General features: G+C 40.2%; 1 protein-coding gene across 2 annotated transcripts in view; it reads right to left on the bottom strand.

Moving 5' to 3' along the window:
- Nucleotides 1–14,946, bottom strand: part of LOC133384267 (hippocampus abundant transcript-like protein 1) — a 44,855-nt gene that overhangs the window by 18,808 nt on the left and 11,101 nt on the right. For both annotated transcript variants that reach the window (XM_061626183.1, XM_061626191.1), the window contains exons 4-6: nt 12,450–12,577; nt 12,080–12,194; nt 69–287 (exon numbers count right to left, since the gene is read on the bottom strand). In XM_061626183.1, the coding sequence (XP_061482167.1) occupies nt 69–287; nt 12,080–12,194; nt 12,450–12,577 (462 nt within the window). The remainder of the gene's footprint in view (nt 1–68; nt 288–12,079; nt 12,195–12,449; nt 12,578–14,946) is intronic.

The following is a 14,946-nucleotide window of genomic DNA, read 5'->3' as shown; positions in this document are numbered from 1 at the left end:
GGAAGTTTCCTTATAGGCTTTTAATAACGAATAAAAATAAAGGAGAATGAACACAAATAGTAACTTACTGCAAAGGGGTCTGCTTGTTCCCATGATATAAGGGCTCCCCATGAAGGTGGCCTCATTTTTTCAGGCAGAGATTCGGGTACAGCCAGCAGAATAAAACAGATATCTACAACAGCCACCACTGTAGCAATTAATACAACCAAGTTATCACCATATAGAGTAGACAGATGTGCTCCAATGGCAGGACTAGTTACCAAACTTGCTGCAAATGTGGCAGATACCTGAAAAGAAGATACTGGATTTTATTGTTTTGCTAGAAAACTAACGATCTGAAAAGACTACATTTTGAGTTTTTTACAAATAGTAATAATGTACAAATTTTGTTACCTAGAACTCTTTGTGCCATTGTATAGAAGAATCTGTCAACTATGAAGGAATGGAATGCAGTTAACCAAAGGAGCTTGAGTACCTTCTCTGAAGAACAAGGGAAACAAGGTTTCTAAGGAAAATGTGTTGATCAGAAACCTACCAATCTGGTAGAGATTTATGAAGGAGGGAAGTGATGTGAAGCCACTCAGATAAGAAATTACTGAATCCTCATGTTAAAGCAACTGTAGGCAAAATATACGGAATACCACTCCCAATGCCTGGTAACTTCCCTTGTGTTAAGTGTTTCATTTATATGTAACAGAATGGGCTCCATTTTAGATTATGTCCCGGATGACAATCCTGTAGTATTTTTCTGGCATGTTCAATTTTGTGAGCCTATGGTCCAGGAACAAGATACCCATTATATACAGAGGATGCTGCTGCAGCAGTTACAATTCAAACTGTGTGAGGTTCTTTTTTGTCAGTGCCAAAAGACCACGTTTGGTTTATGCAAGGAATCAAGTAGGTTGTGTAGAACCTTGTATTGCACCCAAGCTTGTAATCTGCTCCTAACAGGGCACACAGTATCTGCCCTAAGACCAGCAGATAAGTGGTCAACAAGCTGAGCCACAGAACAGCTAGCCTAGTATACCTCATGAACAGCTTAACATTCCTCACCAGTTGGCAACTGAACAGGCAACTGTCTCCCAAAACCCAATCCTACAGTACCATAGGGCAGTCTCCAAGAAAGGATTTCAGTTCACGCAAAGATTTCCATTCACACAATGGAACATCTTCTCCCTTTCCTCCCCCCCCCAATCTGCTCTGGAGAGTTGGAGGAACCCCCAGAACAGATTTAGGGGACATGCAGGGAGAGCAAGGGAAGTTCTGTTCTGCAGCCAGAAGTCCTTGTGCTAGCAGAACTACTTTGTTGGATACTGCCCACAGCCTTTCATGTCATCGTGCCTTTTGAATTATCTACCTAAGGAGAGCTGCCCAAATTAGACTGTTAACAACAGCTGCACTGAAGACTCTTGAAGATGACTGTGAAGCTTTTGCTAGGCTTGATGCTCTATACATCTACCACTATAACTTCTATGACTCAGGTGCAGAGGCAATGCCAAATATTCCTTTCCAGGAGATAAATCAGTGTTGCGCAGCTTAACTGTGCTAGGGAAAAAACACTTTAGGTTGTCCGTGCACACCTCTGATTCACTTTTGCCTTAAGGGCTACTGGCAATTGAGGAGACAGAAAATTGTATCCCAGAAGCCTGAAGACATTAACATGTTTCAATTTTTCTCCTTACACTTTTTGGGGGTGCAATTTTCAAACTCCTTTACAGTTATTTTTTTTAAAATGTGGGGAATCAGCTGCAAATAGTGTTTTCTGCTGTAACCTCAGTTATTTGATTTTATTTGAATTGCCATGGGATTTAGTAGAAAGGCATGGTACAAGTTTTAAAAATACATAATAGATCTAGCAACCCTCAGCAAGTAGACTGCAAAATCTATAGAATAATTTATCCCCCTTCTGTTTCCTGGTAGTATCACTATTTCTTCTTTTCAAGTGTTTTTTAAATGGTTAAGCAACTGACAAATGCCTGTATTTTATTCTTTTCAGTAGAATTTTAAGCCCTTAATAATGACGATAATTTGTTTGTTAAATTTGATCTATCTTTTTCAGATTCGACCCCCTACCAAGACGTGGCACTTTCCAATCTTTTATATTTTTGAAAATCTCACTGCTGATACTACAACTACTCCATCATTCCTAAATTGGATTAGTGCAATGCTCATCTCCTTTCAGCTGCTTTAAGGCATCTGCTGTTCATAATTTCACCACCTGCCTCATTTGCTCTGCAGTTTCAATCACATCTCCCTCTTTTCTATTGTACATTGGTTTAGTTTCATTTACTTTGAACTACTTGCCTTTAAACATTTCCACTCTTGTTACCCAGTTGCACCTTTTTTCCCTTTGTCTTTCTCCCTGGCATCCTTTATGTCTTTAATCTCTGTATTCCCCAACATCATCCCTTTCCCCCAGCATTACCATGCTACTATGAATTATAATTTTCCACAGTGGGTTATCTGAACACATAAGCAGGGATGTCCACAGCATTTTCTGGGCCTGATACACTGTACGCAATTTGGGACCCTTTCACACCAAATCAAGATCCTCCGTGGCTCAGAGTGGTAAACAGCGGTAATGCAGCCAAAAGCTTTGCTCACGGACGGAGTTCAATTCTAACGGAAGGAGGAAGTCGAATCTCCAGTAAAAGGGGTCGAGGTTCACTCAGCCTTCCATCCATCCTTGGTCGGTAAAATGAGTACCTGGCATATGCAGGGGGGTAACGAAATGCTGGGGAAGGAACTGGCAATCCCACCCCATATACACCGTCTGCCTAGTAAACGTCACAAGACGTCACCCTAAGAGTCGGAAACGACTCGCACTACAAGTGCAGGGACACCTTTACCTTTTTCACACCAAATCAGTACCTGGATACAAGACCATCTGGAAACTTTCTTTTATGGCATCTTGAGTTCCAGGATAATTATTAACATAATAAAATCGTTTAGAAGTTATATGTGCTTTCTCAAATTAAAGCTGTATTGCTTTCAATATACCAATCAGCTCTATTCTGCCAGGTACCCTCCGGATGTTTCAGATAACTCCTGTTAGCCCCAGTCAGCATGGCCAATGCTCAGGGATGATGGGAGTTGTAGCTCAGAAGTTTGGAAGGCTCAGTTGTTTATTCTAAGAATATGAAGAAATCTTGAAAGTCTACACGTCTACTCAAATGATAGCCTCATATTCAATGGGATATATCAACCTATGGGACCATTTCTATTTTTTATACAAAAGGTGACAACATTACACTTTTTAAAATAAAATCTTAAATAAACAAGGCTAGGATTAAATGAATTCCATCTTGTAATTCATGCTTGTACAGACCCATACTTTCTTCCTCCTTTCCTCCTTCTTTCCATTATCCCATCAGCTTCCCTTTCTATTGCTTTCTCCTCTATATGCTCTCTCATGAATACCCATCCATCTCTCCCTCCCTGCACGAAGGCAGACAGATGCAGCAAAAAAAAGGGGGAAACCTTGCCATTGCTCCTGAAAGCAAGGGGTGAGTAACCTTACTGGATTCCATAAGCTGTCTTCCTCCAGATATTGATTACTTCCCCGACCCCCATGATTGCTGACATTGCTCAGTACTGAGAGAGAATGACAGCTTTCAAAAATGCAGTGCCCTCGAACCTATATTCCTTTGCTTCTTATTCTCTAGAGCAGCCTTTCCCAACCAGTGTGCCTACAGATGTTGTTGGACCACAACTCCCATCAGCCTCAGCCAGCATTGCCAATGGTCAGGAAGATGGGAGTTGTGGTCCCACAACATCTGGAGGCAGACTGGTTGGGAAAGGCTGCTCTAGAAAAAGGATATACATGGAAGCAAAACCTCCCACCCCCCCGGCAGTAGTGTTCAGATTGGAGACAGAAAGTACATATATGTGCATGGTGCAGCTGTTTTCGCTATATCTGCAAAACCTCTTCCCCCTTTTCTCACTCTCTTGTATGTACACCCTATTGTCTTGACCCTCTGCTATGCAGCTGATTGCTACAGCCTGGCTAGTTCCAGGTCTCCCACATCAGTACCCAATAGGGTTACCAACCAGGTGTCCAGTTTTCGGTCGGATACTCCAGCTTCAGGGGGTCTCCTCCAGGTCTCTGGGTGACTCACCTTAATCTCTGGACTCTCAGCTTCAATTTAAAAAAAAATTCTAGATGATCTGGTTCCTGAGATATGCACCAAAACATCAGGCACCCCCCCCCCCGCGACTGTTAAATCTGTTTAACAGATCTGTTATAGCAGCTCGTAACTTTAACCCCGCCCTTTCAGGACTGTAGCCAGTAAGTGAAGCCAGGGTTGTTATTTGTTGACCCAGGCAGTGCCTAGACTTCATTGCAACGTCAGAAAATTGTGGTTATGAGATTTTCAGTTTGAGTAAGTAACTATATGGCTTTCAGGGTTTTTTTTTCTTGTGTGCAAGAGTCAGACCCTGGGCTGTTGAAGAGGGCAGTGCTTTGAAAACCTTCCCAATATGAAAGTATTTGATCCAATACTTGCTTTTCTGGGAGTAAAGCAATGCTAATCCCATGTACCTGGAGTAAACCCCATTGAATTCAATAGGACTTACTTCTGAGTAGACATGGTTAGGATTGTGCTGTAAATTAATGGGACTTTTGAGTAAACATAGCAAAGAATTGTTTGTGTTGTAAATCTTTCTCTCCCCCTCCAATCCTATTTTTAAAGCAATCAGGCAGGGCTTACTTAGGTATCACAGTTTTTATTATGTAGAAAACTAATACTCATCTTTCTTAAAAAAAAATGATCTGCAATGACCAACTGGTTTGATAATAAACGATTATGTGAGGTATATGTTTACACCTGCAAGTAGTCAGTCAGTCAGTCAGTCTCTCTCAGTCTCTCTCTCTGTCTCTCTCTCTGTGTGTGTGTGTGTGTGTGTGTGTGTGTGTGTGTGTGTGTGTGTGTGTGTGTGTGTGTGTGTGTGTGTGTGTGTGTGTGTGTGTGTGTGTGTGTGTGTGTGTGTGTGTGTGTGTGTGTGTGTGTGTGTGTGTGTGTAGTCTTTTCAACAACCCTGTGAAGTAGGGTTGGTGAGTGGAAACCAAGGCAGCTCACAATAAGAAATTAATCCCTTTAAAAACCAAAAATCATAAAACAAGTATAAACAGTTGCAAAACAGCTGAAAGTGGCATGATTCTGAATTTTGGGGTGGGTGAATGAAGTTTATTATTTATTTATTTATTATTTGATTTATATCCCGCCCTTCCTCCCAGTAGGAGCCCAGGGCGGCAAACAAAAGCACTAAAAGCACTTTTAAAATCATAAAAAAAGACTTTAAAATATATAAAAACAAAACTTTTTTAAAAGCTTTAAAAACACTTTTTTTAAAAAAAAGAAAAGGTTTAAAAACATATTAAAAAGCAATTCCAACACAGACACAGACTGGGATAAGGTCTCAACTTAAAAGGCTTGTTAAAAAAAACAAGTTCCTTATCACTTGAGGCTGCAGTTCTCTAGACATTTCCCTATTGAGTAAGCCCCATTGAATACACTGAGACTTGCTTCTGAGTAAACAAACATAGGATTGCACTATAAATATCTTTACAGGTTGTGTGAAGAGCCAGTGTGGTGTAGTGGTTAAGGTGCTGGATTATGACTTGGGAGACCAGGCTTCGAATCCTCACACAGCCATGTAGCTCACTGGGTGACCTTGGGCCAGTCTCTGCCTCTCAGCCTCAGAGGGAGGCAATGGTAACCCCCCCCAATACCGTTTACCATGAAAACCCTATTCATATGGTCACGATAAGTCGGGATCGACTTGAAGGCAGTCCATTTCCATTTTCAAATAACATATTTGATAGTTATGCTTATATAAATATTTCTTCATACTGTGTCCCAATAAGTATCCAATTTCACACTACGGTTGCACAATACTTCCTCTACATTTTAAGTGTGCCCTTCTTCCTTGGGGTGGGCATGGTTCTCTTTGTTTTCATCCTGAGGGGCAGATAGGGGCTGAGAGATGGTGAGTAGCCCATGGTCACCCACTACACTTTATAGCTCATTTCCATTTTGAAAAATTAATTAAAACAATTTACATGCAGGTAAAATTTATTAAGTAGACCCACACAATACATTTAAAGCACATCAACTCGCATTTAAAGTGCATAACTTCCTGTAAAGAATCCTGGGAAGTGTAGTTTCCCCCTCACAGTTATAGTTCTCACCACTCTTGAACTGCAGTTCCCATGATTCTGTGGTGGGATTCATGTGCTTCATGCGCATTGAATGTGCTTTAAATAAATGGATCTGCCTTAGGTATGATGTGCATTCAAGAAGAAATTGAAAAGAACAATTTTAAAAGATACTTTTTTAAACAGGGGAAGGGTTGTAGCTCATTGGTAGGGCATATGCTTTGCATGGAAAGGTCCAGAATTGAATTCTTGGAAAAGACTATTAGAGCCAATGCCAGTCCATGTCATCAGTACTGAGCTATGTGGTACCAAATGGCCTGAGTCAGTATAAGGCAGATTCCTTTGTTCCTAAACGTGGGAAGCGACTCAAGGGCCACAGTGACTCCAAAATTTATTTATGTATTTTATTTACAACAGTTATATACCGCTTCATTGTAAAAAACCTCAAAGAGGTTTACAGGAAAAATTAAAACAATAAAATTATTGGCAAAACAGTTAAAGGCATGTATTTAAAACATTCAAAATAAAAAAATTAACAATGAGTTAAAAACAGATTTAAAAACACAATAGTTTCTACATGCGTGGATAGGCTTGCCTAAACAAAAATGATTTTAGCAGGTGCTGAAAAGAGGCGTCTGCCTAATGTCAATAGGCAAAGAGTTCCAAAGCATAGGTGCTGCCACATTATAGGACTGATATACAAGAGCAGAACAAGTACTATGTGGCACCCATAACATGGAAAGCACAGCTTGAACTTAGCCTGGTAGCAAATCAGCAACCAATGCAGATTTCAGAGCAGAGGTATTATATGCTGATAGGATCTCACTCTTGTCAGCAATTGGGCTGCAGCATTCTGCTTTAACTGACTGGCTGCCAGGATTTTTTTAGTTTTGGTTTTCAGTTATGAATCCTGACTGGTTGTGGGATGCTGAGTTGTCTGCCTTACTCATAGGAATCTTGTTGTAGTTGGTATGGTACTGCATTTAGGAAAGCGTCTTTTGTTTCTCATTTCTGTTTGCATTTCATTTATCTTTAACCTCACTCCCTTACATCCACAGAAGCAACAGCAGTGGTTGCATGCGCTCAGCTCAACCCCCTAAAACCCACTGATGATGCACCTTGTTGGTTGCATTACAGTATGTTTCTTGCCCAAGAGTGGTAAAAGAGAATTCACATATTTGGAAGTGTGGCTGCAATTGTTGTTCCCAAGCTGCTGCCTGTGAAGGTAGACCAAACATGTATGTGTTTTCTCTCTTTCAATTATTACTCACTGGAATTGGATTGGCTGTCAAAGTGAGTTTATAGCAGCCCACTGAGTAGGCAGGAAAGAGTAGAGAACCTTCTTACTCTTACTCATTTCTCAGACCTTTCTGAAGTGAAGAGTCAAATCTGTAAAGAAATGTGGATGTTAAAAGGTAGGGGCAGGGCATTCTAGGCATGGGGTTGCTAACCCTGCTTGGATAGGGATGTCTTTGCAGAGGATCAAGCTTTACCAAGCTTTACCAACAGCACAATCCAAACTATATCTACTCAGAAGTAAGTCTTGTTGAGTTCTATGGGGCTTAGTCTCTTAGTAAGTGTGTTTAGAATTCCAGCCTTCAGGGGCATCCATCTTTACTCCTGAATGCTCCCATCTAACATCTTCACAACACTAGGCTCCTTTCTTCCTACAATGGCCTTCTGGTGACTGGCCTGGCAGCACTTAAACCCTTCTTGCCGAAAGCAAGTAGGCTAGATTAAATGTTCCCTAGCCAGGCTCCATCTTTTAGCTAAGACTTCCAATCAGAGGGTTTTTTTAATTGTATGTCCCAAACAACTGTGATTAATGCTTAATGTATCATGCTTAATGACTTCACTAGGGCCCACCCCATGACTTCACTCAGGCCCACCCCTGTGACATCACTTGGGCCCGCCCCTGAAATCTTAGGTTTTAGGATGCTTCTGACCTGGCAACCCTAGTACCCACCACTTGTTGGCCATGTTTTTAAATCTAGGGGTCTGTTGACAATGAAGATCAAATTACGTTTGGAGCAAAAGCCTAAACTGTCTACTTGGGGCAAAGTAGGGTCATGTGCCGAAAATGGTAATCAAGAGGGCAAGGCAGAAACCTCATATACCATACACTTTGGGATCCACATTCAATCAAACATCAGGAAAGATTTCTACAGTTTTGCAACTTGCCTGGGCACCAGAAATCTATGAGGATGCTTGATCTTAGCAGAATCCAATCATTGATGTTGTGCGAGTTTCTGTTTCACACAACTATTAAGCCTTTTAAAACTAGTGGGTGGGGGGTGATGGTGGAGAGGGATAGCAGACGTGACTCAACTTTATCTGCAAAACAGAGGCTCTAGAATCAGCAAGTTAATGACTGGGAAGAAGCTGGCACCCGAGGCTGAAGGAACGGTTGGATAAAGTGAGAAAGGCTGGATAAACTATCCCAATAAAGTTTTTATACAGCTGCCTTAAAAGTATACACTCTTACTTAAAAAGAAACCCAAAAATATTTTTATGCCGGAAAATGGCTACTCAACAAAAGCAAATCCATCAGGCAAACATCAGTTAGACAGAATACTATAAAAGTATTAATTTATGTATTACTTGTAGTTGTAACCTGCCTTCTCTAAATGATCCCAGAGTGGGTTTCAAAACCATCACAATTTAATTAGGTACAGTTAAAATATAATCACAAAAATTAAAGTAAAAATTAGTTAATTTTTGTAGTAGTTAAAATAAAACCACAAAACCTACAAATATCAGAACAAAACAGCAGCACAGGACAATGCACAGCAATGCAGGAGGCCTAAAAATCATAATTTAAAATTGTCTAACAGATGTCTTCCTTCTTCATCACCATTTTGCTAAAAACGTTTCTGAAGGGCTAAGCTAAAGCGTTTTCATATATGTAAGCACTCTTATTTTTCACGGGTTGCCATGTTGCTAATGTACTAATGAAGCAGCAGAGGAAATAAGAGTCTTCATAGAAGACTGTCAAAAATATATTACTGTTTCTTGACAATTCAGGGTGAACCCAACAAAATTGTCGAAATAGTGCAAGGGGACTTCCTCTCCCTGTGCACCCCCATCGGTTCTGGGAGTTGCCCCAACCCACCAGAACAGATTTGGAGGGGCACACATGGGGAGGGAAGCTCCATTGCACAGTTGGAAATCCTTGCACTAAAGGACAACTTTGTTGCATACCACCCTAAGTTTGCTCCTTAAAGTGTCATAATGTTGTTTAGTGGAGTCATATTTTTAAAAAATGTATGGCCAGACTTCCAACAGCCACCACACGACATTCCAGTACATGCATCACCAATGTGGTGCCAACATGCACACATGTACCTGCAGAAGCATTCCGTGGTGCTCACAGGGTCTCATCCCCCCACTGAAATTGGGTTATTAGCTAAATAAATAAATGCTGTATTAATTACGAAACTACCATCCCACGGTAACTCACAGATCACTCTTCTACTGAATTCAATCAGACAATCAATACACATGGCAAGGGAAGCTTGGCAGTGGTAAGCTTACCACCTATATCACATCACTATTATGAAAAACCAGGGCTGTGGAGTCGGTACGCCAAACCTTCGACTCCAACTCCTCTATTTTTCTACTGTCCGACTCCGAGTCCACCCAAAATTGCTTCCAGCTCCACAGCCCTGGAAAGGGCTGTAAATGTCTTCTTAAATTGGAAGCTCTCATAGGAGCATTTTTATCGGTGCCTGAATATGCGCTGATCTTGGCATCACAGCATTTGTCTTCATCTGGGTCCTGTGTCATACACTGACACACAAAATGTTTTCCATCTTGAGTTATGGTGAAATGCTCAACTACAGCTGACTTCATGGGAAGCTTCTTTGACATTTTGAATTTATATTTTTAAAAAATTGTCAATCACTCCGACTCCACCCAAAATTGCTTGACTCCAACTCCATGACTCCAACTCCAACTGCACAGCCCTGTGATAAACTATGGAAATTCACCTATTCCTATTTTTATTCAGAGACACATTCTAAAATCAAGCTTTCTACTCAGTGGGTAGAAATAGGAATACAAGTACAAACTCTGGATGTGGAGGTATAGCCTAATTTTAACCCTTGGTATCCCCGCTTGTTTAGTATCTCGAGGAAGGAAATATGTCACATCACCTGCTGTAGGGCTGGGACTGGAGAATCTTAGTGGAGGGAATTATGACTGAGTCAACTGGTAGTAAGCAATCAATTCATTTTTATTTAATAAAATTTATATACCACTTGATTGTAAAAAAAACCTCTCAGCAGTTTACAAAAACATTAAAAATTATCAATAAAACAAAACCGTTCAGAATATTTTTAAAACAAAACAACTAACTAAAAAGATTAAGACACATCAACATCTATGTGTCTGGATAAGCTTATCTACTACAGTAGGGCCCCGCTTTTTGAGGGCCCGCTTTTCGGCATTCCACTAATATGGCAGTTTTCGATTAGAGTAAGGCCCCACTCATATGGTGCTTGTTCCGCTTTTATGGTGTTTTTCAGGCGTTGGGCGCCATTTTATTGATGGAATTCCGCTTTTTGGAGGGTTTTGCTTTTTGGCGGGGGTCTGGAACGTAACCCGCCGTATGAATGGGGCCCTAATATTTTGGTTCAACAATTTTATTTTCAAAAACCTTCAGATGTGCCTCAGAGCCAATGTTCAACAGTAAAGTCAAAGCCTCTCACCACATCTCAATTTCTGGGTGCCTACATTATATTAATAAATAAACAATAATAAAATAATAATAATATTAGAATTTAAGAGCCTGAAACACTGGTTGTTGGTTTAATACTAAAAGTGCTTCACTGACTTTTGACTAAAGCAAGAAAAAGTATGGGGACCAATTATTCCCCACTGCTCTCCTTTCACCTAAGAGCTCAAAGAAAGCTGTAGCAGAAACCACTACACTGCTAATATGTCAGATTCAGGATACAACTTTCAGGCATTTTTCTACCTAAAGAGGCAAAGAAGGCAAAGAGAGACAAAGTATTGTGTGTGCCCAAATCATTACTGAGTCAACACTCCCTTCTCCATTATTGGCTTCCATATCATAGCATGCTTTACAACTAAGATACTTATCAGTTGCTACCTATCCAAGCAGGCAGCAAAATGACAAACCTCCCTTTGTTGCTCACAAGCTTCACATATGGTGTGAAATCACCCATATCTCCAAGTACATAAAGCATTCAAAGTTACCATGCTCACCATCTCAAAAATATTAAACCAACAGCATCTGCCAACATTGCTGCTTTGGGATGGGGAGAGAGAGACTTTATAAGAAAACAGAGATTTAGTCACCTTGACAGAGTTATTGGAGACAGTTCCTAAGAAACACATTATTGTCCCATTGCTTTCTACTTTTAGGAAGAAGCCAGAATACAAAATGGTTAAGTTCAACGAAATCTTATCTAGCACATGTCAGATTAACCAGCTGTCTTAATGTCATCCTACCTTTCTAAGCTGCCATGCTGAGGAAAGGAATCAGCAATTACTAAAAACTAGACACCTGCTACATCTTACCAAGTGAATCAGAGCTGCAAACAATCCAGTAAGTAACCTGGTCCAGCTCTGTATCTTGAGACAGGATATCCTACACCTAACACAGATGACTGCCCAACCTTCTACCTGTGCAGGATCTGGTTTCTTGGCTGGAAATCTATGAATAAAGAAATCTAAGACAGTTCTCTCCCTTTAAGGCTTCAGCTTTTCCATAGTTTGCCATAGTTGTAAGACAGGCTATCTTCTTAGCCCCAAAGCCAACTGAATGTGCCTTATTCAAACGGCACAAATTTAAAATACACTAGCATTTTAAAAGTGAGAGATTACCACTGAACGATATTAATATTAATGAAACAGCATAGCTATCCTCCAAGTCAAAACTATTTTCAAAAATCTTACCAGTCCATAAGCAGTGCTCCTTTCATGCTCTTGTGTTATGTCAGCTACATAAGCAAATATCACAGAAAACGTAACAGCAAAAATCCCAGATACAGAAATCATAGCAAAATACCACCTGCAAAAGAGAAAGGTGTAATGTAGCCAAGCAAAAAGCTTTTGATAATTTTAAAACTGTATAAAAAAGTAGCATTATTCTATGATCTTTAATTAAGCATTCCATTTGAACAACCTAATTAAAATAGCTTGACATACTTGGACACAGCAGTAGTAACTGAATCCTAAAGTGAGATAAATCACTTTCCTCTAGTCAATTATCTTTTCTAATTTCCTCAGAACACCAAACATACCTACTGTTATTTGTAACACTTACCACGGACTTATCTTCATAAATGGAATTGGGACACAAGTGAAGAAAACTGTAACAAGAAGGAAAGACTTTCTTCCCCATACATCAGACAGAGCACCTATCAGTGGAGCACTCATGAAGGATAAAAACCCCTAAGAAAGAAATAGAAGTTATTTTAATGCATTTCTGTTACTTCTGAAGTATATAACAGAACCTAAGCAACACAGTATTTGCCAAATATGCTACACATTTTGAGAAGCACAATTTAAAAGAGCCAAAGAAAACAGATTAGGGACAGAGGTAAAATGTTTTCTATAACTCACATTACAGGGTGGGCCTGCCAGCTATATTGCACCAAACACCGGAGTAATCTGCCTGTACTCTTGGACAACACGGGAACACATTTTCCATGGCAATGGCAAAAGTGAAGATAATTAACAATTCAGCTACACTTGTTTAGCAAAACTGAAGTATTAGTCTCAGTAGAATGAGGAATGAAGTTTCTCACAACTAGGAATGGCATTTTGCAGCATCATAAAGGTCACAATAGCTACAGATTTCTATATGCACGAAGCCAAATTCAAGAACAGCAACAAAACTAAAGTGGATAAATTGGAACTAAAGATGGGAGACATCCCAACTGCCACCTTATTCAGAATCCATTAAAAACAAATTAAAAGGAAGTGTTTCTTCATACCTGAAATTAGTTCACCTCCCCAACAACCAAATGGTAAAGCTTCTAATTTTGTTGCACTCCCAATTTAAAACATCTTACCCTATTCTTCAAACATATTTCTAGAGAACTTACAAAGTTTTGAAGTAAGATACATAAAATATACAATCACAATATATACCTTTTTAACATGGGCATCAGGAAATGGTAAGCAGACAAAAACAGTTAAAAGTTTTAAAAGTCTGAGGAAAGAAGGTCTTCACCTGGCATCAAAATGACAAATGTATATGCCAAGTGTGACTAGAGAGTTTTCTAGTCAAGTGCCATCATTGAGAATACCTTCTCTCCGGTAGCCAATGGCTGCATTCTGGAATCCATGTATTTCATACTGATCCCAAAATAGGGACAGGAAAAAAACACAACCTCCCCCATATCCGGTAAGTGAATCTGGATCCAGCCCAAGTTCATTGCATTACTCCCCGTGTTCCAGATTTATTTTCTAGAAATAAATGGAACATTGACTGAAACGTGTTGATTGCTGCTTCATACTACTTTGTGGCTATAACATGGATTTCTCACACACAGACATGATTGGAGATTGAATAAAGTCACGGTATAAAGACGGAGTTCATGTTTGTACATCAGGGAAGGCAAGAACCATAGAACAGTTCTTCCCTTCCCTAACCAGTCCTAGCATGCGTAGGTGCCAGCCACTAGGTCCAAATTTAAAAAAATATGTACAGGGATTAATTTTCATACACAGTGAAATCTACTGATGTCTGCAGTCCCACTATGTTAAATGGAAATGGACTGCCTTCAAGTCAATCCCGATTTATGGCTACCCTATGAATAGGGTTTTCATGGTAAGCAGTCTTCAGAGGGAGTTTACCATTGCCTCCCTCTGAGGCTAGTCCTCCCCAGCTGGCTAGGGCCTGCTCAGCTTGCCACAGCTGCACAAGCCAGCCCTTTCCTTGTCTGCAACTGGGTTCCTTGGGACTATGCAGCTTGGCCACGGCTGCACAGGTGGCAGGGCACGTAACCCCTGAGCCACTCTGGACTCCCAGCCAGGCTCTCCTCCCCACTGTGCTATATCAGCTGTGTCCCACTATGTTAGGACACTTAAATTTACCGCTAAGAGCAAATCTACATTTCTCTCTTTACATTTTCCAAATTTCCCCTTAAGACAGAAGGACAGCTACAGTTCTTTTCCTGCATTTGCTGTTTGAAGATAGAGGGGGAACTATTTATCTCCAGCGCAAAACATGAAAAATATATTCGGCACAGAACAACCACCTAAGTTCTCCCTGGAATATAAGCATTCATTTGCTTACATTATGGAGCACAAAAGGTGCATGAGAAATTGTCAGACATCTGACACATAAAGTCTGCCAAATCTATTCTGCATTGCTGCAATACCAGACTACTGTTAATAGTCTGGCAGGAACTCTATGCAACTCTTAGTCAAGTAGCATAATACCAGTCTCAAGGTTCCTTAAGTCAGTGGCTCTTAATCTGGGGTGCAAGGCCCAACCAAAGATTTTGGAAAACTGTCATTTATGTTAGCTAAGTTAGGCTAAAACACACATTAAAATTAAATTAAATTTAAAAACGAATGGTATTTTTTCAGGGGGTGTGAGAGCATATTTTGGAAATCCAAGGGGTGCTGGTAGTGGAAAAAGTTAAGAACCACTGCTCTAAGTCAACCTTCCTCAACTTGGTACCCAACTCCAAAACTTCTGGAGGGCACCAGGTTGGTGAGGGCTGTGCTAAAGGCAACTGCACTAATGACTTTGAACAAGTTAAAAAAATTATCTGTTTAGCATAAGAATCCATCTAATATACTTGAGA

This window comes from Rhineura floridana, chromosome 1 (genome assembly GCF_030035675.1).
Source record: "Rhineura floridana isolate rRhiFlo1 chromosome 1, rRhiFlo1.hap2, whole genome shotgun sequence".
NCBI lineage: Eukaryota > Metazoa > Chordata > Lepidosauria > Squamata > Rhineuridae > Rhineura > Rhineura floridana.
The sequence above is the reverse complement of the archived record's forward strand: the minus strand, read 5'-3'. Positions and strand labels throughout refer to the sequence as shown.